General features: G+C 43.5%; 1 protein-coding gene across 5 annotated transcripts in view; it reads left to right on the top strand.

Moving 5' to 3' along the window:
* The window catches only part of FRMD4A (FERM domain containing 4A), a 386,480-nt gene that overhangs the window by 310,620 nt on the left and 49,536 nt on the right, over positions 1–26,324 (top strand). For all 5 annotated transcript variants that reach the window (XM_087764139.1, XM_087764138.1, XM_009467272.2 and 2 more), the window contains 5 exons: positions 1,816–1,838; positions 9,592–9,675; positions 16,998–17,063; positions 17,278–17,335; positions 19,121–19,207. In XM_087764139.1, the coding sequence (XP_087620265.1) occupies positions 1,816–1,838; positions 9,592–9,675; positions 16,998–17,063; positions 17,278–17,335; positions 19,121–19,207 (318 nt within the window). The remainder of the gene's footprint in view (positions 1–1,815; positions 1,839–9,591; positions 9,676–16,997; positions 17,064–17,277; positions 17,336–19,120; positions 19,208–26,324) is intronic.

Below are 26,324 nucleotides of genomic sequence, written 5' to 3'. Positions count from 1 at the left end.
TAATTTTCATTTTTTTTCCCATCAGCCATAAAGCTATGAGGAGCCATGTGAGCAGAGAAGCCATCTCATCAGACTGCACTAATAAATAACAATGCATTGCACTTCTATAGCACTTTCCATGTTAAAGAAGCAATTAATGCGTAGGGATTTGAATCTTCATTAGAATCGTTTTATGTAACAAAAATGGAGCGAGGGAGTCAGGATGGGGGACTCAATTAAAAGCACATTATAGAAATTGCGTATTGGCTGTTGGGGGAATACACATCAAACAACAGGCTCATTGTGAGAAGCAGCAATAGGGTTATGAATCTATTGTCTGCTCATCCTAATGAATAACTTGAGTGCTTAGTAACTGTGCAGCCAGATCCAGACCTGCCAGCGTAACCCTCTTTGCTGTGATTGTTTTCATCACAGACAAACACAGGATGTTACGTGTATTGCTGTAGTAGTTTGATGTGCGACTTCATGAAAACAGTCAAAACAAGCCACACCTCTGCTGTCTGCAACCAGAAATTACTACAACCCATGTTTGTGACAGGTTCCAAGCAAAACAAGAGAGCTCGTACTGCATTTTGTTCTACTTCTCATTGCAGCATTCAGGTCAAAGAACTGAAGTGTGGCGAATCTACCCTACAAAATTTTTTTTAAAATTCTGTACGCTCATCCCTGTGCAGGCCAGGGCATATCCTTTGGGTTTTGCTCTGTGTTGAATTATAATCATGATATGCTCAAGGACTCCTTCCTGTGAACCAGAAGAGAGCTTGTCTGCCCTTCAGTTCACTCAGAGGGGAATAGGAAGATAGTAAAGGACTGTCAGAACTCAAGTGATTTAGTCTGCAGCCATATTTCAAATTGTTGTGTTACCAGAACAAATTAATGTACCACCAAAGCTCTGAACTTTACCCCAGCCTCAGGACTGAAGCACCACTGGACGTGGGCTGACAGGTTTTGTGGGTGGATGGATGGATGGATGTAAAGACAAAAGACTTGAATGCAAAACTCGGTCCTCTTGGCAGTGGAAACTTCCTCACTGCACAAATTACATTATTGCACTGTGCTTTCTCTGTAGCTGACAGCAAATGAGGTGCTTTAGCAGGCGTCACATGAAATGCATATTGCCTACGGAAAATGCAAAATGTGTGTTACATCTATTGAGGAGGGGACTCACCAGATTGTGAGGGTTCGCCAGATATGCTGTTAGACTCAGGTACTAATCTAACTACTGGAGTGGAACGTTACCCAGCCCTTTAACATCAGGCTGTGATGGTAATAAATAGAATTATCTAGATATATAAGTAAGGGAGCTAAATACTCCCCCAAACACCCAGCAAGGAGTTAGAGAAACCTCTGTCTTGCATCCCCTTGAAAGCTGACAGTGAGCTAGTTTTTTAAAGTCTAGTTACTAGAAAATAATGAGAGTACTTGTAAAAAGAGCCCGGGGAGTTGCAGTCTCAGAGGCTGCAAAGTCACTGAGACTTCAGAGATCTTCTAATAATGTAGCATCCACATTGACCCAAAAAATTACTTATTTACTAGCATTATTTCCTGCAGCTTCTTGGGTATCCACTAGCAGAATGAGGAATCATCTGGCCCTGTATTAGGCAAACCTTTTGTTTGTTAATCTGCCCAGCTCACTGCATGTAGCATGGCACTTGGCATTAGATACTGGTTCCAAAAAATACATGAGGAATCAATTACAACAGGAAATTGCTGCTAAATGAATTTTGCAAATGGAAAATCTTGAACAGCTGTTTTCTTAATTTTTTTTTTCTATTTTTAATGATACATTTTTAATTTTTCTTCCTCATTTTACAGGAAGCAAAGGGAGATTTTTCAAGGTAGGTGAACTTAAAAGTTTTCGCTGTTGTGTGCTGTGAGAATGAATCTGGTAAAATCACTATGTGAGCGATGCAACTCAAGTTGTAGCTGTGCAGCAACAGGAGTGCATTGCTAACGTAGACATCGTGTTTCCTGAAATCATTTCTTCACAAAACACAGCCTTTGACCAGAACATGCCTTGCAAACAGCATTGTTTGTGACTTTGTTGTTGACAAATCTCTTTATATGCCCATGAAGTTCAGGAAATAGACTAGTCTTCGGAAGGAAATTACTAAGGAAATGACTTGACAATCACTGTTATGTCACAGATCCAGCCAGAGGCAACATTAAAATTCCATCACTAATTGATATTTCAGCTTGAATTTGGACAGAGTTCTTGTAATCATACTGATTAGGAGAATGGTTGGTTTTGTTGAATTTCCGCTATCCCTTGAGCCAAATCTTCAGACTTGCTGTAAGAAATTCAAAGGGGTGACTGTGCTCGGTGTTTCAGGAGGCTGTTAATGAAATGCCCAAGAATTTTCATTTGACAGTCTCTGTCAGTTACGCGTTAGTAGCAACCAAAGGTCAGATGGCTGTTTGATTCCTCATGTGAGAAACATGAAAGTTCTTAATCTGAAGCCCAGGAGAATGTCTATGCTAAAAAATTCACATATTCCATATATTACTTTTGCTGACCTGAACGTGAGTTCAGCTGGAGGACCACAATATCCACTGAAGTTAGTTTCAGAGAAGAAAACAAAGTGTGAATGGGCAGTGAGGCTGAATTGCCAGATGAGCCTAAAGAGGTGTCTTAATTTTGTCAGCACTGAGATACACTGAGAGGAGACAGTAATGGTACTCTGTGCACCCATAGGAGGCTGTGAACAGCAGGCAGGTTCTGCCTTCTGGTGGATTGGGACTTCTAGCCAGCTAAAAATGAGGCAAATCAGTGAAAAGGAACAATGCATTGCAAATATTGCCTACCCGTCATGGAATCTGAGATGACATAAGGTAACCCTGCTAAAAGGAAGTTTAAGTTCTGCCTTATCATTTCTCAAAACCTTAATCAACTTGCAAAATCCTGACATGCATCTGACGACAGAAACGCAAGCCCAGTCTTGTTTCATTTTTTCAGTTCCACCCAATTTGGAATAACTCCGCTATCAGCAGTATTTATTTAGGGGGCACTGGAGTACAGGTGGTTCTTCTACTTTTCAGTCTGGTTTTCCACGCACTGCCAAATGCTCAGCCCAGAAGAGCTGGACCAAGCAGAGTTTTGCCATTCAAACCTGTGATAAACCACATCTTCCACTGGTTTTGCTATGAAGAACAATATTTAATGTTTCTCAGAATATCTTGGACATGACAAAAACACACTCAGAAAGTGTACATTCAGACTATGAAACACAGAATAGGAAGGAATCAGATTGCTCACGGTAATAGGACTGAAAGCATTTTATCTTCAAGTATCTGTTTCCAGATCAGAAGTGGAAACAGCCGGTGGAAAGCATCCATCTGCTAAAAGCCGTTTGATGTCCCTTGTGAAAGGAATAGTTGAGTTTATCACAGTGCATTTCTCTAGGCCACAGACAAATGAGGAATCTTCTCTGAGAGCACAGAAGATACCTCAACACATGGTGTTAACTGCTTCCTCCGCATCGATGTGGCAGTCATCGCCATCCCTATTAAAACAGTTAGCTCTTAGTCCTTTCCACCTGTGGATCACCATGGTTTGAAGTGGAAGGGCGAATCCTTACATCCAAGTCAGGCAGAGAAGTGGTGTCCTAATAACAACTTGCTGACACTGCCAGGGATCTTAATTTATAAATGGGCTTTGGTGGCAAAGCATCTGCCAAATTACTGGAGTTTAAAGCCTATTCTTGGAGGAAGGTAGAAGAATCCTACCCTGACCCTCTGTGGTCTAGGAGAAGACTTAGCATCTCCAGGAATGTCTGTCCAGCAGCTCCCCTCTAATGTGCACTGACATGGGTTTATGTGCTGGGTGAGCTCCAGGTGCTACTGAAGTCAAAATGAGGTCATTGTGGTCAAGATTTTGCCTGCTGAGATTTGTGGTTATTCGTATCAGCAGTGTAAAATCTGGGAGGCAAATCAAGCCTGGGGCCAGCCCAAGGAACTGCAGATGGAGACAAATGTTCTGACTTCTCTTAGGGCTGAAGTTAGCTTCAGTGTCTGAAGTTAGTCGATGTTGAAATGCTGTTTAAAATAGAAGTGGCTACTCTTTGAAAGAGAGAAGTTCTGCAGTTGTGAATGTCTTGCTGCTGAGATTTAAAGATAATGTGTTGTGCATGGTAGCATACATTGCGTGAAGGCTGAACTCTTGAACTCCTGCTTTTTTTTTTGAAGAAATAAGTTAATTCTAAAGGGTTGCGTGCTTGGAACGCAGACTCCAGATTTCCCACACCTGTCCTGTCTACTGCCACCATCAGATTTATAGCCTGTGAGACTACAAGTTTCTCTTTGGCCCTGATCCAGAAAAGTGCATAAGCACTGGCTCATTTGCAGCGATGAGAGAATTGCTGTTCCCCATGGGAGCCTTCCTATGAGGCGCTGCTGATCACCTCAGGTGCTGGGACAGCCAATGCCAAATTGTCACAATTTCACCTATGAGCTTACCTGCCCACGGTGACCAGAGCGTGATTACCTTCAAACCCCACTGCGCCCAGGAGGTGGATCACAAGGGTCTGGTTCAGGACTCCCAAATGCAGTTGCAAATCTGTTTTTTGGGCCTTATGGGAGCTCAAAAAACAGAACTGATCTTACAAACTCTAGCAGTCAGTTGTCTACCTCTGTGAACTGCTGCATCTACAATGACAGCAGCTCCCACTGCTGCTTTTGAGGAAATAATCCCATGCCTCAGAATAATAACTGTGCTCATAGTACTACTCTTTCCTTTCCCCAGAAGGGGCTTATGTGCCATTCCAAGCACATGTCCTATGTCCTTTGGTAGGGCATCACCATGTATGAGTCTCTTAGCGCTGTTTCTTGCCACCTTGGAGCACTGCTGAACTCAGGCATCGCAATGACTGCTCAGTGTTTGGCAAGCCTGGAGAGTACATAGTCTGAATCGCCCTTATCTGTCATGAACTAAGATGCCACAATAGCCCTGATAGATCAGTTTGGCATCTATAGTGAACAATTTGACTAAGGCCTTTTCCATTTCTAATGTGTGTTTCATCTCAAAAACAAGCCCATCAGAAACCCTGAGCTCCTGAACCCGTTTAGATCAACTACAAAAAATATTTCTCAGTGTTTGCGGTAAGTGGCCTGGTCCAACTCAGTGTTTTGCAAGCAGACTTGTACAAAGGGCACATCTCTTAGTTGATACAGACTTAGGCAGAGCGAGGTTTAAAATAAAAAGTTATTCTCCTTAAGAAGTTCCTAGTCCTCTGCATTAAAGGAGAATGGTTTTCACATCATTTAAAAGAATCCCCAAACGTTTCAGCTAACAAGACTGAAAAAAGTTTACATTTAGACTAGGACATACCACTGAATTTAGGACAATTGAGTATCCCTGTTCATCTAATTCTCAGGTTGAATAGGACACTTAAGATTTGAGCTGTGCTTTTTCATATTAGTTACAAAAGCTTTGACTTCAAAGGCACAGAATCATGTGTATAAAGCTCCTAAACTAGTATCCTGCAGACAGATGTAAAGGTTATTAACTCAAGCTAATCTTATTACTAGTAGGAAGCTCAGTCACACTTGGTTGGCAGAGCATGGGCAGGACAAATTTCAGTTCCTTAGGTGAACACAAGTCCTAGAGGTGTGACCCTCTTTAGGCCTACATAGAGGAAGGAACCAGAGTGCCCTGGCTTATTTTGGAGGAGCATCACATATTGTTAAAATAGTTGAGATTTTTCCCTCTAAACTTATCCGACTGGGTTTAGAGTCCAGTCTGACATTGACCAAAATCTTTGGGAAACTCACACCAACCTCGGTTTTAAATGTTCAGAATCCAGCTCTTCAACCTTAAACAGCATCTATGTCAAAGCAGCTGGAAACAACATATACTGATCATTTCTCCCTCAGTTTGGGGAGGGGAAGGAAAAAACCCTAAGGAAAACAAAATCCTGAACCGTTGCAGCTAGTTCCTCAGACAGGCTCTCATTGCTAGATTTCTTCCAGTTAAGCAATATGAGACATTTCGAGTGAACTCCAAGTATCTCCCAGCAACATATGAAAGAATAACAAGGGAGGAAAGCAAACGGCCAGTTTCCTGTTAAGCAGAATTTCACAATAATTTCAACGTTTGAGCAGATGGTAATCTAACATAGTTTCAGGCTTACTCTTCTTTCTGTGTAACCAAGTGACATTTAACCAATTAGAATTTATTAAGGGGTTACAAAACCCAGGCTGCATTCTTGCAACCTTATGGAGAAAATCCTAAACACTGTATGTACCGTTCTGAGAATCCGAGAATCTCAGACTCTGCATTTCCTCTTGCGTTCAACAGAATGAATTACGACGCTGAGAAGAGTTGGTAACTTTAACCTGCACTTTAGTTTCATGACTGATCATTGTTATTACACATGCTGGAAAATGTATGGATTTCCTGAAACAACTGCATATGTAATCTTGCTCAAAATTATTGCAGCCAGTTTGCAAAAACTTGGTTTTCACAAAATGCTTGTGAAGTGGTTAGCTAGGCCTTTCACCCCCATGTGTAGACAGAAATACTGAGATGTGGTGACTAATTTATTTGGCCAAGACTCATTAAACACGCAGGACCAGAACTAAGACCAGAACTCAGGAGTTCTGTTGTCTAGGTCCATTCTCCAGTCATTCGACTTTATTTCTAACCAGCTTGCAAGATGCCATGCAGGTGGCTTTTCCAGTTCAGTTTTCATACTGTTATTCAAGTCTTAAATACTGTAATTTCCACCATAGTGCAGGAATGAAGTGGTCTGGAGGACACAGAGAAAGTGTGGAGCCCTTGCCCTATATATTAATAAATCTATATCAAAAGCACCCTTCCATATATAACAACACTGGAAGTTGGACACTTTTGAATATAAAATAAATGTAGCAGAAGTGACCGGATTAAACAAACACTTTCTAAACACAGTAATAAAATAAACACTCTGAGATATTTCACTAGAAAGAGTGGGAAAGGCAGTAAGTACAAAACCACTTGTGATCCTGCTGGAAACATTTTAAAAATTAAGGGTTTTGGTGTTTTAAAAGGAGCCAAGAGGAAAGTGACCTCATGGCCACTAGTTCAAATGGAACCTGAGTCATTATTTTTTTTCCTTTTTCTTGATTTGACGTCCTTTTGGGAGTCTAAATTCATTTGTCTTGAGACGAGTCTTGCCAGAAGACTTAGGGAATGTATGGGCCACGGAATGAAATACCTTTTTGGTCCTGGAAGTGATTACCTGAAATACATTTGGCACTTTGAAGTTGTGAGGCACTACCTTTATGGTGTTTTCTAGGTATTGAGCAGAAATGCTAATCCCATCCAACAGCATCACTAAGAATGTCTTTTTCTCTGATTCTTAGAAGACCTTTTATCGCAGTGCAAGCAAGCTTTGCTCCTTACTGACAGAAAAGACAGAGCTGACTGGTGTTAGCCCTTTCTTTTATGGGAGCCATTACTGATTCAGGCTTTTTCCCAGACTCTCAAAGATAGTTAGTCACCACTGATCTTGCCCTATCTGAAAGTTTTCTGGGCTCAGAAAGTCCCTGTTTGGAAATTACTCCCTGTCTTCCCAGAAAAGTTTTGGAAATCTCTCAGCTTTCTTCTATGAACAGTCAGCATCGAAAAATCTTCACTTGAGGGCAGTGACTGCTGCTTGTGCTCCGATTGTGTTGGGTTCTATTTTTTTTTTCCTAGTTTCTTTCAAGATGTCAAAAAACTCAGTAAGAGCAGAGTATGCACATGCTGTGGAAGAGGCATCTCCAGGCAGACCCAGTAAACTCCGTAAACAGCAACAGCTCGTTTTCTAGGCTGTCAGTCGCAGAGCAGGGCGGCCAGATCAGCAGATAACACGGAACAGAGCAGTTTCTTGTTCAGACTTGTTCAGATATTTACCTGCCATGGAAGAAAAAATCTGAATAGTTTTTGAGCATTTGCACTTACAAAGGCAGATCTATCTGATGGTGAAATGACCATGAGATTTAGGCAGGAGCGGGTGTTCAAACACTGTTTGTCAGGAGTCATTTTACTTGGCATATGAGGTGCTACTGAGTGGTTTTCTATGTGCTTAGCATCAAGTGGTTGCCTTAGTCATTTCTCAAAAGCGCTGTTCTACGCATCTTCACTCTGCAAAATTTGAACCTAATTGAGACGTGGGCATCTCTGTCACAGATTTGTCTTGACTAGAAGTTGTGGTCCTGTTTTAAAACTACTTAATTGATTGTCAGCGAACTACCATGATAATAAATGCCTGTAGACATACCCAAAATGCCTGCTCCAGGATTTATGTTAGTGGTTTACCCTATGGCTCAACCTAGCAATTAACCCGCAAGCTCCAATTAAGACAAACCCACCTAGGTCTCAGGCAGAGCCTGCTGCTGGGATGTGCAAACGGAGAAATGCTGTGGCAAGATTTTTATGACAACTGAAGCGGTATCATGTCTCTACAAGCCACCATACAGACTGTCGCAGAGACAAGACCAAAACTCAGGGTGACCTGGCACATCCAAGGGCTCCTTGGGCCTTTAGCAAATGTTAGGATGGCTGGTCTACAGCTGGGGATGCCAAGACTACCTGTCTGCCTGGTTAATGGCCCTGCTGCCCTACAGGAGAAGCCAGTGGGCTGGGAAATCTGGAGCTCTGGAAGAGGTATCTCTCTCCACAGCTCCAGGACAGCCACACTTCTTGGCAGGATAAAGGGCAGGGTACAAGAAGGCAGGAAAAAACTGCTATTAGGAAGTAAACCAATAAACGTTAATGTTTTGGCATGCTTCGGTGTCTTGTCTGGCCCTCTTGGCTGTATATTTCTACTATTTTAAAAGTAACAGCAACACTGTCTTCTTTCCCAAGCCTTTGAGGGATTTTTTTTTTCATGTGCACACAATTCCTTGTGTGTTTAAAAGTGGGAAGAGAGGCATTTTGGGTTTGTAGGAGAAAATCCCATGGTATAATTTTACCTGCGAGAATCTGTCTTCTGTTTCATGAGCTCTCCTTGCTCTCTGGTGTGCAGTGATGCTGCACCAGATGGCCAGTGTGGCCACTAGAGGTTGCAGGGAGGAGAATGTTATCCAAGTGCTTGGGCCTGGTCCTACGGAGGGTTTTGTGTAGCAGGACATAAAGTCAAGCTGGAGTCTTTTCAGTGAAGATGTTGTGCAAAGGCCAGGTCTTTGGGACAAGAGGCTAAGAACAACCTGTGATGCTAAGAAAGCAAATCATTACTTCTTGCAGCAGGTTGTAAGGCATTAAATAAAGGTTCTTTATTGCAGCTGAAAGCGTCACTTTTTCTTCTCTTCCCCTTGTTTTTTTCTCTGTATGAACATGTCCGTGGGACCCTGCTCAATGAAATGTGACATGATGGCTTTTGTGTCCAGTCACTGGTAGGAAGTGCTTCAACATAACCATCTGGGAGAGCTTCTCTCCAATTTTGATAATAGAGGGAAAAGTTAACTGGGCTGCCATAAAACAAATAAAGAGAGAAGAAAAAGGAAACCCCTGTGCCTTTTGTTAAGGAGGAACAGATGTAGAGCCGTAGCAGCCTGCCAGCTAGGTCAGGTCATATCAAATATTGTGATTGTTTTCTTGTAGCCTGATCCTCCTTTTGAACTCTCTTTCAGCAATGAAGTTGTAAGGAATGAATTAAAGAAGCTGCCAGCCCTTCCAACACCAGCGCTGAAGGAGCATCCTTCCCTCGCTTACTGGTAACGTATCATTCTGCTGAGCAGCTTTGCAGTATCTTATGCAGGACCTGGTGATCAGAGAGCAGAACTGGGATGCAGAGATTCCTGCCTTGTAGCTCTGGGTCTGCCACTGACTCATTGCATGATTCAGCACAAGTAGAGCTACCACCCAGGGCCTCAGTTTCCACGGCTGCAGTAATATCTGGCCAGAAAATTCACTGTAAATGTGCAAGCCTCCTGATGAAATCAAGAAGCCTAATGGGCCATTTCCTTTCCCAGTACTTTGCATCTGTGCAAAGTTTTCCCAGTCTGAAATGTCAATGTTTTGCACTGCTCTGTGTTATTTTTGAGTGATTGATCTTCATCTTGTAAGTCCTCCCTGTACGGCATAGCTGAACTAAAAGGGATGTATTTCTCCTTTTATATGAACTAGGTGATGTTCAGAGGTGGAGGCTTGTGAGCTCTGTCTTTATTGCACTGAAAATTAAATCCAGGGTAGGAGCAGGGTCAGAAATAAATTTTGTATGCCCCACACATAGATTCCTTGTGCCACCCTGCCTATCCCTTTTATCTGCACAAATAGGAAAGAATTTGGGGAAAGGCTGTTCATTAATGGGGAGATGCTTTCACTTGATTTTTGTTTGTTCGTCTTTCATGTTTATAAAGCATTAGGCTTTTTAAAGTCTTTAAAGCATTAGGCTGTAAGCCTGGGGGTGGGAGTGAACTTCTTTATCTGCTACTTTTTTAATTTCGGCATCTTGGTAATCTGAGGATGGCACGGGGAAACAAATCAGTTTGTGGTTTATGATCTCAGTTCTTCCCTTTGCCAGGAAGGCCATCCACTTTTCCTAGCATGGCTACAACACCAGAATTAGTTGTAGCTAGCGTCAAGCCATAGGCACGCTAGTCTGTGAGGTCTCCTAATCACTTTCTGAATGCATCAGGAGAGACTCAAAGTCCCAGGCTGAGGTTAGGAACACTTACACAAAAGCTGTGGATCATCACAGTCTCCTGATCTTTCTGTCTAAAAATCAAACCAAATCTTTGTGAAAATTTGATAAATGTAGGCTGCCATTTCACTGGAAGCAGAATGGTCTCCCTGTTTGGAGCATCTCCTTCCTTTTTGCACAAATTCATCCACACATTTAAAAAAAGTCCATTTCCAGCCAGGTCGGTGGCCTGGTCTGACAGACAAACTTGTAGCTCAAGCTAAAAGCCACCACGAGAGGAGTGGTGGGAACAAGTCGCCACGGGCAGGGAAGGCAAATCTGACCCTTCGTCAGCAACATGGACTGAGGTTTATTAAAGTGCTCACATGGCCTTTGCTTCAGTTGCCTGTGATGGTATCCATACACAGGAAAGCAGAGAGAACCCAGGCTGCCTGTCAGGCCCCTTCTGCCCACCAGGATCTGTCTGCCCCCACGGTCGGCAAGTGTTAGTCAACATGCCTATGCTAAGGGCTTCTGCTGGGAAATCTCAGTGAGGTCTGGGACCACCTCTGTCCGTAAGACACTCTCCCTGGGTTTGGGCTCTGGGCAGTCACCTGAAGCAAGAAGAGCCATGTACAAACCTCATGCTCAGAACACAAGTATTTACAGTTGTACACAAGGTACAACACTTTTTGCAGCTGTACTCACTTTGTGGGAGTTCTCATGTGACTGAGAACAGGTTGCACGTTGGGAAGCTGGTTGTTTCCAGTGGGGTAATAAAACCAGTGGCTACAGTCCTGTGACTCCCTTGTGATTTCACTTCAGTAAGGAGGTCTCAGAGACCTCTTACACATCAGTAGTTCATTATTTTTTAATGGTGGCTTTTTCATAAACACCCCCTGAAACGCTGAATGCTCTCAAGAAGAGGCTCCTGGTGAATCAGATGAAAAGCCTCTGAAGTACAGACCAAACTTCAGTGATCTAAGAGGGCAGATTTTTAAAACTGTGGTTTTTGACACTTCTGCATCTCATGCAGATTACATACTGGATATAAATTTCATCCTGTTCTTCTCTGTGTGCAATCAGTTTTATGCTGCAGTTCTTCAGCACTAGCACGCAGCAATAACAAGTGAATTTCCAGCTCTGGAAAGAAACATTTAAAACATTAGGGGTAGGATGGGTAATTGCTCTAGTTAGTTTAAATCAAACAAACAAAAGAAACCTATACTACATTCGTATAAGCTGAAATGGACTAAGAGGCAATAGAATGGATAATCAAGCAAATACTATGATGACTTCAGCAAGATATCATGATAGATCTGCATGAAATAATATAACATTTCCATCACACACCACGAAAAAGCATTACCTGTTGCTCCTGTCAAACGTAGTAAGATGACTGGGATGAGTCCTGGATTCTCAGATACAGCGAGGGCTGAATTAGCACAGTTTGGTGCCTCCGGCTCCACCTTCATGGAGTCTCCTGGTTGCATACCCTTGCTGCAGGCCTTTCCCTTCACTGTAACCTCTTCTTGGAGGTTTGTAGACATCACAACAAAGATGAAGGTTGTAGTTTTTATATCATCAAGTTTTTGTTTTCAGCTCTCTACAGATTAAGAAGAATCAGTTGCACATGTTGTTCTCAAGCATCTCTTAGCATCACTGATTACTGGTGAAGCAAGAAGGAGTTTTGGGGGTTTTTTTGGTTTTGTTTTAAATGAAAGCTGAGCTTCTGGTCCTCCCACACAGTCCAGGAACTGGGGCCCTGAGTTTTGATTTCTCTTGCCCATGCATGGAAACAACTGACAGTATTTATTATTTTAGACACAAAACTAATCACAATGAGACAGGAGACAACCTGTGTTAGTTCACAGCACTCCTTTCCAGCCATTGTCATTGCATTTTATCTCAATTCAGATCCTTCCCAGCAAGCCAGCCCAGTACTAGGTTGTCAGTAAGAAGGCAAGGAGATATAACAGCACAAAAGTGAGTGTTAGAATGGGATTTTGAACTGACCGGGTTCCAACAGACTTTAAATGCAAGCTTGTTTTTAGCAACCTAAAGCATCAGCATTGCCAGAAAATTCACCTCTGAAAATATCAGCTGAAAATCACTATTTAGTTTCTCTAATACAACACAGACCTGAGGCTCTGATCCTGTTCTTGGTCCCTTTGGCCCAAGAGATGCTCTGCTGGCTTCAGTGGGACAGCATATGACTGCAAATAAAGATGTTAGTATGTTTGACAATATAATCAAGATAGACAAAGGTTAGAAACAGAACAACAGAAAGGCACAGCAATGCGTGGACAGCTATTTGAAACAGCTCAGCGTGCTGGGAAGAGAAGGGGGAAACAATTACCTTTGAAAATCTGGATGTGATGATGAGAAACTCTGGCCCTACATTTGCTTGCAAGTTGTCTGCCATCCAGTTCTGTAAGCTGCTGGGACAGGGGGGATTTCTTGGTAGTTCTAAAGATCTTTATCAGAGTTGTCTGCTGCAGGATATCATCCATGTACTAATCTTTGCAGCTTCGGGGGGAATGTTTTATGAGCTGGCAAACAGACGGTAGTGCTTCGGCAGCCTCCGTGTCTCCACATTAGTTAAGCATCCTCTGTTGGCCCTGCGTTATGAATGAGTTTCTATGTCACTGACACAGCAACAAGCCAGAGGAGGGGGAGAGGAGACGTCAGCTGGTGGTCCAGGCAGTGTCCCAGCACTCTCCCAGCTGTCAATAGCAGCATGGCAGCCGCTCAGAGATGAACAGCTGAAATGATAGGGGAGAACGTTTATAAGCTCTGCTAATGCTCCTTCTGACCCCTGAATGATTTCGCTTGTTTTCCCTGGCACATGCTGGACTTACCCCTCTGTCCCAGAGCTGGAGGCAGAAAGTGACCTCTGTGCTGAATGATACTTCTTGCGCAGGGAATGAAAAGGAAGTTCAAAGAACTGTTAGAGAAGCGACTGTCACACAGCTGGGGTGGGATTCACCCCACCATGAACATCTCTTCAGCGTAGACCTCTCCATCTGAGCTAGGTGCCCTCAGCTCCCTTTGCTGTCAGGATGAATTGTGCTCCAGAGTATCTGTTTCTTTCCCCAAAGTGTGACTAGCTCAGTGTTGTAGAAAGGTGAAAGGCAGCAAATCCTACTCTTAAATATTCATGGCTCAACTGATAATTCAGTCTTTGTTTTTTTTGTCCAAAAGTAGAAACAAGGATGATACTTACCTGGCACTTAACATCTGTAGACCTCAAAACATTATACAATGGAAAGGAAGATCATCAGTGTCCTAATGAGGCAAAGGAGGTACAGAGAGTGCTGTCTGCATTTGTTTAGGAGAACTGGGTAGAGCCTGGACTATCCCACATCTTTTAGTACAGGTTGAGAACATAACTTTATTCATCCCACTGTTCAGGAAGGCTCCCTGACATCTAATCTGTCCTTTTGAAAGAAATGGGCCATCGATTGGCTTCACTACCCAAGGGGTATGGTCTAGGAACATATCCATTATTTTATAATAATCATTTGTAAGAAAACAGAGCACATCCAGAATCACATTAGGTAATCATCCTGTAGGTACAGCTATCCTTTCCTTGAATTCATCAATATGAGAGCTTGATCTGTACAATAAACTGCACAGAGTGGATACCAAAGCTAAGAGCATTTTCCACTGGAGAAACTCCATTGTTTTCTGAGAAGTCACTCCTGGTTTGTTCCTATCTGAGACCGAGAGGAATTGCATCCACATGTAATCGTTGTTTTAAGAGGTAATTTCAAAGGGCTGTAAGCCTTCTCTGCCTATCTTTTTTATTAAGAATGATGGGTTTTGGAGATCTTCCAGTACTGAACACTCATGTAATTCAGTTATTGCTCCAAAAGTAACCCTGTTTATGATAATCACGGCAGGAGACCCGGGCTCTGCCTTCATGTGCACACCCATAACATCTGTGGTACTTGCTTGGATCAGTGGGCTGGATATGGTTTCATAGCTGTTGAATTTCTATCTTACAGATCATTTTCTAAGCATTAAAATTATTCTGAGGGATTTGATGGCAAAGCTGGACCATTCCTTTACCCACGTAATTTGTCACTGACTCGGCACCCTGTACCCGTGGTGGTGTGCTGGTGGGACATCACTTCACCTTGCCCCAGTAAGAGCCCTTTTATTTTCGCAAGTGACTTTCAGGGGAAGTCACTTGGCGAGTGAGTAAGGATAGCAGTTACTCTCAGACAAATGACAGGCTTGTGGGGGAACAGCTGACCCTGCTGACGGTCCAACAGACTGCACTTTGAATTGTTCTGTGCTGTCTACACTGGTGTTTCTGGTCCTCTCCCTTCCTCCCTGCATTACCAGGGATGCATGTACAGTCCTCAGCTCCCCTGTGCCAGGCCCCACGCCCCATCTGTGCACAGCACGTCTTGTTTGTCATGCCACAGTGCAGTTTGTCCTCCTTGTGATGTCACAGAGCAGAACGTCCTGTGTGTGATGTCACAGCAGGCTCTGTGGCCTCTACCTGTGACATCACCGAGGCCATTATGAAGGCTGTGCCCAGCAGGGACAGGGGAACTTCTTTCTAAAAGAGATTCTGGCTCACGCAGATCTCTCTGGCACAAGGATGCGTACGGGGAAGGCAGCAATGAGAAGACACAGTCGTGTTAGCAGGGCTAGTGAAATGCTTTGCAGTTTTCCACAGAAGTCCCTGTGGGCATCTCTGAGCAGTTGCGGTGAGGTCATCTATGAGACCATCCCACACTGCTGTGCTCCTTCACGCTGTCTAGCAATAAAAATAGCTTCAGTTCTGCCTGGGGAAGGATTACTGCATGGTGGACAACTCTGTGGCTGCCTTTAAAGGCCCCATTAGGGGCCCCAGCTGGACCTAAGAAATGCAGGGAGGGAGAAATGCCAGTTCACACTGCCCTAAACCGCATGCAGCATGATGGCATTAGATTAGATAGACACTTGGTACTACTGGAAGCTTATGCAGTGCCAGGTGGGGAGGGCACAAAGGTGGCATAAAGGTAGTTTAGGTTTCCTTCCTCTTCGCCTGGCAAGGTCTGTACGGTATCTCGAGGGGACTCAATAGATTCCTTATCCTTGGTGTTGCAACATGAAGAGCAAGAAATGGGGTTTAAACCTGAGGACTTGAGTATTCTGTCATGCCAATGTAACAGAGCTGGTCCTGTGGGCATTACATTGCTGGAAGTTAGAGAAGAACCAAAGTCAGACCAGTCTGAAAGTACCAGGCTTGGAGGCTGTGATGACTTGCATGGCTGTAGATTGAGAGGAATGCTATTGAAATCAAAGGAGAGCACTGTGAACCTTTGAAAGGAGATCATTGGCTTCTACTTTGCCATGCTGCGACCTTGCTAGCACAGTTGATGATTGTATGCATCAAATAGCTCTGGTTTTGTGCTCTCCTGCTACCCATTCACTGGAGAAAAAGGAATGAGATTCTTTAAAAGTGAACTTATACATGTCTCTCAGTCTGTCATTTGGGTCATGCTGATCTGCTCTTGGATGCTACCTCTCTACCATGGATAGATGAATGTCTCAACATGCATTTATCAACTACACCCAGAACTGTTCTCTGATACAGAGGTCCACTGGTGTGGAACAAAGTCCGTCTATACCATGAAACTGTCTTAGTCTCCAGAGCAGTGTTGGGAATGGGCCCTGGCCCATGCTAACTCCCAGCGCATAGCCAGGAGTTGCCTGGGGGAATGCAAGTTAGCGTAACCCAAAAGTATGCAAAGGCACATCAGTACTTTAGCAGTAAAGGGACCCAAGTTTGAGTGCCTTGGAAACATTCTCTGCCACTGTTTAACCTGCTGTTAGAGACATCGCCTCTGTGTACACTAGGAATTTAACTCCTTGCTGAGAGAAATTTCTCCAGAGTACTGTACTTCCACTAGTGCTGCTGTACATGGTTTTGTGCAGTTGCAGTGAGGAGTAACCTGTGAGGCTTAAGGCTATTACTGGCCACCAATTTCTGAAAGCTTTGCTAGCTTTCAGAGAACTCAGTGGGCTTGGAAAGAAGTTGCACCAGCTAGGGCAAAGCAGAGCTTGAGCAGCTCCAACACACATCTGTGTGCCACACGATGTAATACCGTGGGCATCATTTGTAGATAAGGAAAGTAATGCAGAGAGGGGAACGTCTGTACACATAGATACCACGTTAGTGAGTAAAAAAGGTTATTCCAGAAAGCCAGCTCCCAGAAAACTATTTTTATTCTCAGTCTGTGAGTCCCCTTGTTCACCCTGGGCTGCATCAAATTCCCTCATCTAACACTTTTGCTTGGCATCTCTTGATTCCCTCAGTCGGTAGCTGTGTTAACAGAAGTATCTCCACCTTTTGGCAGGATTCTTAGTCATGATGTTGCCATTATATAAAACATCTAATTTCTTCCTTTCCAGTGAGGATCGAGTCATTGAACATTACAAGAAACTAAATGGTCAGACAAGAGGTCAAGCAATTGTGAAGTAAGTGGAATAAGAGAGACTTCTTGTGACCTTTGTTTTATCAATAAATATTTATACTGAACTGTAAATACAATATGTAACTATGTCTCCCATCTCATCTAATGCTTTATTTTTAAGTATTTCTGTACTTAATTAATTATTTATTTAAGCATTTTCCCCCAGATAATCTTCTCAGCTTCTCAGACTTGTTATTCTCTTATGTATTGTTTTGCAGTTACATGAGCATTGTAGAATCCCTCCCAACATACGGAGTACATTATTACGCAGTAAAGGTACGTGCTATAAAAAAGGGGCATTTATTGAATTCAACTGTTGTTGGAGAGGGAAGGAGAGAGGTACAAATAACCATCCTGCTTTCAGAATACAATACACTGCTACTAAAGTCTTGTTTCACTTCCTGTGGTAGGATAAACTTATTTCAACTGTATAGCAAATGTTTTGTAAATACAGCTCCGAAGAGGAAAATCCTGTTCTTGGAGATAAAACTCTTCAAGTCCTATTGTGCTGGAGATGTTCAGCCCACAAGCAGCAGCAAGCTCTGGTGATGCCAGTGAACCAGCACCAAAGGGACAAGCCAGCCACATCGCTGGCGGACTCAATGCTTCACTCCTTTTTGTAATTCCAGGAGGTCAGACTTTTCCCAGCCAGCAGATCCATGAGCAACTAACTAGGGCCATGACCTGCAGACTGCAACTCCCTTCATTTGAGATATAGGTAGATGGATACAGATATAGTACATCTTTTCAATGCCAAATCATTGTCCCATACTCTAGAGATAACACATCCCCCTCCCCAAACAGCTCTCCACTTCTGACTATGTGGATTTCATTCAAGTATTCATGAAATCCCTCATTTCTTTTGTCTAACGATTTATCACCAGATCTTCCAGTCTCATATTATGATTATTACTTCCCTGCCTGACCAGCTGTGTAGGGTTGTTATTTTTTTTAAGTCGAGAAATCAATAAACATATAAGGAAAGCTAGATTCACACTCCCCAGAGCATATTCCCTCATTTATCACCCCTGAAGTTTTGATGTGTTTCATCATTATCTCTCTGCACAGATCATATGGTTTTTCATACATCTATAATGTCTTGTACACATGGGGTACCATAAAAACACAAATACCTGACAGTACCTGTCTCAGGGAGATGCGTTTCTAGTCTATTCCTGCTAATGTGCATGGCATTTTGCAAAAAACATTAGCCGCATCCTTTGCCAGAGGGCAGGATCCCTTCAGCACCCTTTGCATCCAGATCTCTTGGACTGCTCTTGACCAAGAGTCTAGAGGGATTGGGCTGGGCGTTCAAACCTGCAAACACTTGAGAGCTATTCCAGTGCACTCCCCATGATCAATAAGTACCAGTGAGCAGCAACGAGGCAGCAAACATTGCACATAATAGGTTTTGCTTCTGCCTGATGTGGGGGTTTGGGTTTTGCTGCATTTTACCCTGCCGTTCTCTATCACATTAACAGAACAGATGTAATTTCATTGAGGACTCCAGTTCAGTAAATTGCAAAGAGACTGGTATCAGATATCAGCCATTACTCCATAAGGCCATTTTATTGCACACTCAGACACAAAGCAGTTGGGTCCGAGCCTGTCAGACCTTATCACTTGGTAGCTCTCAGATCCCATTACCGCTGCATTTTCAAGATTAATGCTAAAATCCCTCCACATAATTCAAGTCAGCTGAGTGATTCGCTTTCCTTCCTCTCCAGTCTCTGAGTGTTCAGACTGAATAACTTGCAGGGAAGAGAAAGGGGATGCACCACTGCACAAGGGACCCATGTCAAACCTCCCCACCTCCCTTGGCAGCATTTTGAGTAACTTGATCACAGGTGATGCGTTTGAAATGGTTTTATATGTCATAGCTAAAAGCGAAACAGATCTCTCCTAAACACCACGTGGCTTTGTGACTTGAGGAAATTTAACAGCACCCATGACATTCAGAGATATTGCTTAGAAACAAATCTGCACCTTGAATAACAAGCTAGGAAATCTCCAGCATTTCCCCATCCCATTCAATATAACTCCCTCTCTTTTTTCTTCCAGGACAAGCAGGGAATTCCTTGGTGGTTAGGACTTAGCTACAAGGGGATTTTTCAATATGACTACCATGACAAAGTGAAACCAAGAAAGGTAAGTGTTTACTTTTCTACCAAGGTCTGGACTTGCCACACATGTTATAGCTTGATTTGAGGGTGTGATGTATGCCAAATGCTGGCATTGATTCATGTGATTTTGAAGGATGTTGTTTCTCCCAAACTTGTCTGAATATCTGCAAGGAATTAATGGACAAAAGTAGCTCTTCATTTATTAAATGTTGTGGTACGGGGGGGAAATAAGCGCCACTTAATCTTGTAACTTACACTTCTGTTTTGCATGGTTCATAAGACATAAATGGGAACTGAAGGGCTGATCCTCTCAGGTGCTGGAGATCTTCCATCCCCACTGACTATGGCGGGATTGAGGGTGCTCAGCCAACCCTTGATACTGTATTGTCAAGCCACAAATGATCTGAGAGAGAGAGGAAAGAAGGGACAGGGAAGCTTCTTCCATTTATTACAAAATGAAAAGATTGCATGGTTTTCCCAGGAGCAGCATTACATTTGATAAGCAATGATTTTACTGACTGAAGAGTTCATGTCAAGCTAACAAGAAAAGAAGACTTTCATCACATGCCAGAAAAAAAAAAAGGCATTAAAAAGTTTGTGCCCAGTATCTGATTTGTTTAGGAACTTTACTTTGAAACAGTTCACAAATCAAGGCATGGCATGCATAGATCTGATCACAAAACTAGAGCTCGGTCAGTGATGACTAGCCATTCTGGTCTCTTTATTACTATTTTTAGTGAGGCTTTCAGTGCATCTGAAAACTGGGATTTGTCTCAGCCCTTCCAAATTGCCTTTGAGAAATGCAGCTAAGGAATGTTCTGTTTGTTTGGGAGGAGGAAGGTTCTGATCCCCTGAGCTCATCCTACGAGGCAGACCCATGTGTTCTGATTTTCCTACCTAGGGTGCCATCTAATACAAAAAAGCTCATCTCTGAGCACATGCCCTGCAGGTGGGCACACACAGTCTGTTAGCAACAGTATTTGTTGTACTGCAAACCCATGGAGACACCAGGAGGCAAGGTTTCAGGCTTGCGTGCAGGCTGCAGAACTGGATGATTTGGAGCAACTAGGCAGCTCTTCTATGGATGCAAATACTTCCACGCTAAATTAACATACTGCATTTCTCTTCACATTTTCTTTTTCTCATTTTGTCTCTGTGCCAAGCCCCCCCCCACTCCCTTTCGTTCACCTCCTCTGATCACATTCAAGTTGGACACTGTCGGGTGCTCACAGATAGCATCTTCTCTTAAACTAGAATCAAGGTTTTGATAGAAAACAGAACTGCTAAGGAGGCAGCAGGAGATAATAGGTGCATCAATTAGCCTTTTATTCACTGAAGGCTATTAATGGGGCTTTTTATTCATTGAAGAAATGGATGAGGGGAGTAGGGGGGTCTTCACATAGCATCTGTGCTCTAAAAGATGTATCTGTTTGGGATCAATCATTACCTGCAGGGCAAGCCATACTCACATGTGATAGTTTAAAACATGCCTAGGCTAGGTGTTTGCACCCACATACCTCCATTAGTGCCAACCCCCCAGGGAAGACATGTCCTTAAAACATGCCTTCAGAAGTCAGCCTTAGTGATAGCAACATTTCTTTGGAGGAAAACAGTGCCCTGCCATGACAAGGACTCAGCCATTCACAAGCTATCGCAATTTTTATCAACCCTGATGGGATGAGAGTGTTGGTGGAGAGCATCAGAAGAAAGAAAAAAGAGGTCGGGTAATCTGACTGCGTGAGAGGAGACAGCCGTTTCCGCTAGAAGAGTCAAGCCTCCTTTCTTAGCTTCTCTACTTTTCTTCTCAGCCGCTCAGGGTGATCCGGTCTGTAGCATTCATTCTAGAGCTTGATAACATCTTGGCACGCCTCTCCGTGTCCCCACTAACCTACCTCTAGCTCTCACGTAGCCCCTAGACTCAGGGACTGTAAGCATATCCCACCCTTTTTCTGCAAATGTAACTCTAAAAAATAGGGTGCTGGTTTTCTCTTTATTAGGAATTACTATTTTTTTCTCTCAGCAAGTTATGTACAAAATCCCGAAGACCCAAAACAATGGTGCCGCCTTATGTATAAACCACTGAGGACTTCTGTGGCTTAGCAGAGGCGGTCATAAATCTGGGAGGGAAGGTTGGGTGGGAAGGGAGAGCAGGAATTTCCGGGCTAGAATTTGTCCATTGCCATAATCCAGAGACCACAGCAGTGAAAAGACAGCCTAGATGAGCATTTCTCTGTTACATGATGCTTGCAAACCCCATCTGTTGGCAAGGCTATTCCAAAATGCACAACCTCAATCAGGGACAGGACTTGGATAGAGTGGCTGAGGCTTCATTATTTCGCCATCGTGTGCTTTTATGCTCTGTAGAGCAAGTAAAAAGGCTTCTTACCCTACACAGGTGGTAAAACCCCTCTGGCAAGAGCAGCCCAACACCCTCAGCGAGGTGCAATATTTAATCCTCTGCTAATTAGATTGTAAAATTGCACTTGATAACCCTGGTATCTGGGAGCTTACCATAGTATCTGATTCATTTCACTATACCAGCATTGGCTGGTTCAAGTCCTTGCTGTGCAAAGGGGAGGGGTAAACCTTACTGAACTTTCTGCAAGGTAAAATTGGAGGGGGGCGGGGGGGGGTGTGTGGAGATTATGTCTTCTCTGATCTTTATTATTTTGTTCCTGCACATTGCCAATGCCAGAAACAAATTGAAAAATTACAATGGAAAAATAAATCTCCCTGGAAGAAACACAAGCAGAAAATTGTAGCAAGAAACCAGCTGAAACCAAGACATTTATATTAAATGCATATAAAAACCTTGCTTGTCTTATAAGAGAGATTGTAATGTTTTCCTATTATGTCATCCTAGATAGATTTCCATGCTTATTGTGTTTGCAAGTAAAACTGTAACCCACACTAAGCAGCTGAGCCTATCTCAGGCGATCCCATTAGCAGTCAGTCAAAACCATGTTTTTATTAAATTGCTGGAGTAAATCAGCCATGTGTCTCTAGAAAACTAACTAGGTTTGTCAGCAAATTGGATGAGTCCAGAGAGGAGAATTGAGGCTGACGCAGGGCCAGAACCTGATCTTGCTTGCGCTGTTCTCACTCAGGCATAAGTCCTCCAGCATTACTGGGGATGCAACCGAGATGGGTATCTGGCACCTAGTCCGAGGTGGTCAGGCGGGAATGCAGGGCTATTAAACTGGAATGCAGCTTGCACTGGGCTGCGGAGCCTAATGTGACTCCACGCTTCTATTTTTATGGTCCCTCCTGCCAATGCTTGAATTCTGTGGAAGCCCTGAAGCTACCCAAAGCCATCACTTTGAAGCTTATCGTTCTTCTTTCTGTTTTTTTCTCCTGTATGTTCAGGGGCTAGCTCACAGACGCAGCAAGCCCTGCCAAAGGCTTCCTCTTGAATGTTGCCTGTTCAAACACAGATTTGGTCTGTATCAGTTACAATCTGACAGCTGTTCATTCTCAGGTATTAAATAAATGCAAAAGGCTAGGTATACCTCACAAAATCCATCACTGCAGCTGGACAAAAAGAAGGGAGTATCAAGTGTGGAAAGATGGCTGCTGTCCACATGTTGAGGCATTCTGGAAGTTTAGTAGTGGCTTGCAGAACCAGTGCCATTTTTTGTAGCAGCAGCAGACAGCATCCAGGATGGGCAGAATCCATCTCCCTCTGTGTTAGACTTAGCTTCTACAAACTCTTCCCTGTGAAGACAAAAGGCCCTTCGAGGCTCCGGTGCCTTGAAAAAGCACCTCAAAAAGGAGTCGTCGTCCTGCTGGGCTCTGCCCATCTTGGGTCAGCACCATCCAATATCCATGATAAACCAAAGCAAATTCTCTGGGGCCAGGTCTTCAGATGGGCTGTGCTAGCACCACTCTCCCACAAGCCGCTGAGGCTGTAGTGACCAAAACCATTGTTTTCAGAGAAGGGTCATTAAGGGTTATTTTGCTTGCGTTGCAGAGCAATTGGAAAGAGCAAGGCACTGCAGCCCCCCTGTGTGACTATAATGTCTGTGAGTGGTGTTCCTTCATTTTAACCAGCAGGTAGGGATGTAACTCCTCTCCATCCCAAGAGACCTGTACATGAAGCAGAAGCGGCGCAGCCTGGAGCTGTGAGACCTGCATGCTCAAGCAGTTGTAGTAGCACTAGGCATGTCTCTGTTGTTCTGGTGAGGTATTCCCACTGATTTAAGAGCCCAAAGGCATCTTTTAGTGCACACAGCTTAACAGTTAGTAAACAATTAACTCCAAGCTGAAGAGTGAATGATTAACGAAGTCAGCCAAAGGACTTCCATATAGCCAATAAACAGACAGAGAAATTGTTTAACTTATCACCAAAAATAAAATGACCTTAAAGGAGCGCCTGGTAGTGTTTGGTTGCTCTGCAAGAAATACCTCTATATAGTGTTATCCCATTTTCTTCCACAGAAGGCTAGTGGCAACGAAACTTAAGGTGAGCCTTTTTTCTCAGGCTCATAAACATTATCAGTGTTTGCATTCTCTGGTTGACTGAAGAGAACCCAAGGGGAATAAAGAGTTTTGGAAACAAGATAAAATGTGAGGCATCCCGAAATTCAGCTGTGAATGTAGCTTGACAAAGATTTTCCCTGTGACAGCCAAATATCAGTTTCTGCCATTTCTTCCCAGTGTTATCCTTTCTCTGAGACGAAATGAAGCATGCTATGAAAATACTCTCTCCCATGCCATAAGGTCTCCACAACGCTCTATGGATTCTCATTACAGAAGGATTTAATTTGTAGTATTGTTGTAAATCCAAAGCATCGGTAGTGGATTGACTTCCCATTTAAACATGTAAAAACAAGAGCTGAGTTGGACCCATCCTACCAAGCAATACAAAACACAAGTAAAATCGGTAGCTTTAAGTGTCTGATCAGAGAGAAATCACCTGCTTGTTGAAAGCGTGAGCAAAGTAATCAGCACGTTAACTGTGTCCAGACAGTGGAAGATTGCTGTGTAATGTCACTTGGCCTTTTCCAAACAGCAAGAGATAGAGTGAACTTTCCCAACTCCAGAAGCAAAATGAGGTATTTACACAGGAGAAGCAATACCCTAATTAAGGGCTGCTTTATTGCAGAACAAATAGAGATCCTCTCTGCTTTAGGGCATAATGAAGCATTGTCAAGTCAGTAATTGCATTGATGGAGTGGTTAAACTTGTGCTTCCTGTGGTGAAGGAATGACAGACCAGTAACTTAAAAAAACATAAAGTAGGGATTGATGTGAAATGTATAGAAACTAGTGAACGATGGGGAGGAGGAAGCTGACAAATTGGTCTCTATCCTGACTGATCATAGAACATCAGGACAGTCAAAAAGGCAACAGAAACATGAAATTCAGATCAGTTAAAGGGAGTCCAATTCACTTCCATAACTCCTTGCTGCATGATACAATAAAGGGCAAGAGCTTAGAAGGGTTTAAGATAGGAGTAAAAGTGTGTATGGGTGACCCCTGCATCCAGAGTTATAACATTGAATCGGTTGTTTTCGAACAGGATTTTGGGAGGGGTTATAAACCCTCATGTTCAAGGAAGGTGTTTGATTTGGCAGCAAGTTGGTTTCTGCTGTCAGAGGTATGGAGCATGTGTAACGCTCCTCTCACTAGCATGCCACAGGGTGTATTCAGAAAGGGCTGGCCTTTCTCTGGAGCATCCTGAATCAAATGGGGTCAGAGACAATGTATTGGACTCATGTATTGACAATATACTCAATGTATTGGACTCATTGGGCTCTTCTTGGTACAGCATCATTTCCTAAGACCTTTGCAAACATCTTTGCATTGCAGACAGGGATAAAAGATTTCAAATTTACAAATCATACAAGAGGAGCGGAAAACATTTCCAGGAAATACTGGTTTAAAAGCTAGTGGAGTCTCAGTGGCATTGCTGTAATAAATTATTCACTGTGATTAGCTGACTGTTAAGGACTACCTGCTGACTCCTTCTGCTCAGCGCTTTTATTTCTCTTCCCATTGCTGATCCTTCATGCTTTTTGGATTACGGACTTGGCTATAAACTGAACCAGTCTTCAGGTCACGGTGGGTTCAACTCATTTTATAGTGCAGTAATTCAGTCTTGGTTTAGTATTTGGAAATGTGGAGCACTGGAGGAGGGAGGCATATACAAAGCGAAGTTCCCTACCATGCTGTTTCTTCCCATGGAGAGAGGTTGCTTGCCCCATTTCCTTCCATATCGAAATGTAAGACCCAGACCTGTGACTGTTGAAGAGCAGCCACAGTTTAAGATCTTCCCCTGCTGAAATGTCTTATTCCATCCCTGTTACACAGGAGACCATGTTCTCACTAGCACCTTTTTTCCTGCTGCTTGCCCTCAGTTTGGGTTGCCTACCATCCAGCGCTAGGCTCTTCCCCTTGCAACACCCACTACTCCATGCCTTACCACTGCACTTCATTGTGCCAAAAAGCTGCCGAGAGCGCTGGGAGATGAATAAATCAGACCAGAGCACATAGGGCTGGAAAGCAGGATTTTGCCCCTGACACTGAGGATTTCCACGGGATTTGGCCGGACATGCCACTGGGCTGTCATTCAGCGAACATTTCTTTTGGCAGCAGCACCGGCTGAAGTGGCCTTCACCACCCTCCTCCCCCATCACAATCCTGCCACCACCACTCGTTTCCTCCCCTGGGCCCCTTCCTCAGTCCCGCTGGTATGACTGTGTGGCCGGGAAGGAAACTGCTCCAGAGAAGGGATCAGAGCTCAGCATAACCCAGCCAAAAAAAAGTGGTCACTTTTAACCTCGATCAGTTCCCAGTCCCATTCACCATCTGGCCCACAATCAGTATCCTACAGCACAGCTATAGGAGCTGGGTATGGGTGCAGGCTGCATAAATCACAGCAGCCAAAGAAAGAAACTGCCATTAACCTACACAATAACTTTGTGGAGCAAGACAAGGGCTCCATAGCTCGGAACAAGGCGGAAGGAGTCTGGCTGTGTGGAATTTGCCATGGTTGAACCAGGATGAATTGTTAGGTACCACCTAACGTCATCATCACCACTTTTTATCTTTCTTGGATCAGCTGGAAAACGTTTGCTTCAGTGTCTCTTCCAAACAGGGCTGATCTGAGAGATTGTCTCACTAAGTAGATTGTCCAGGGAA

The sequence above is a fragment of the Nipponia nippon genome, unplaced genomic scaffold (genome assembly GCF_047370975.1).
Source record: "Nipponia nippon isolate SJK-2023a ecotype South Korea unplaced genomic scaffold, ASM4737097v1 scaffold_3, whole genome shotgun sequence".
Classification (NCBI taxonomy): Eukaryota; Metazoa; Chordata; class Aves; order Pelecaniformes; family Threskiornithidae; genus Nipponia; species Nipponia nippon.
Note: the sequence above shows the minus strand (reverse complement) of the source record. Positions and strands in the feature narration are given on the sequence as shown.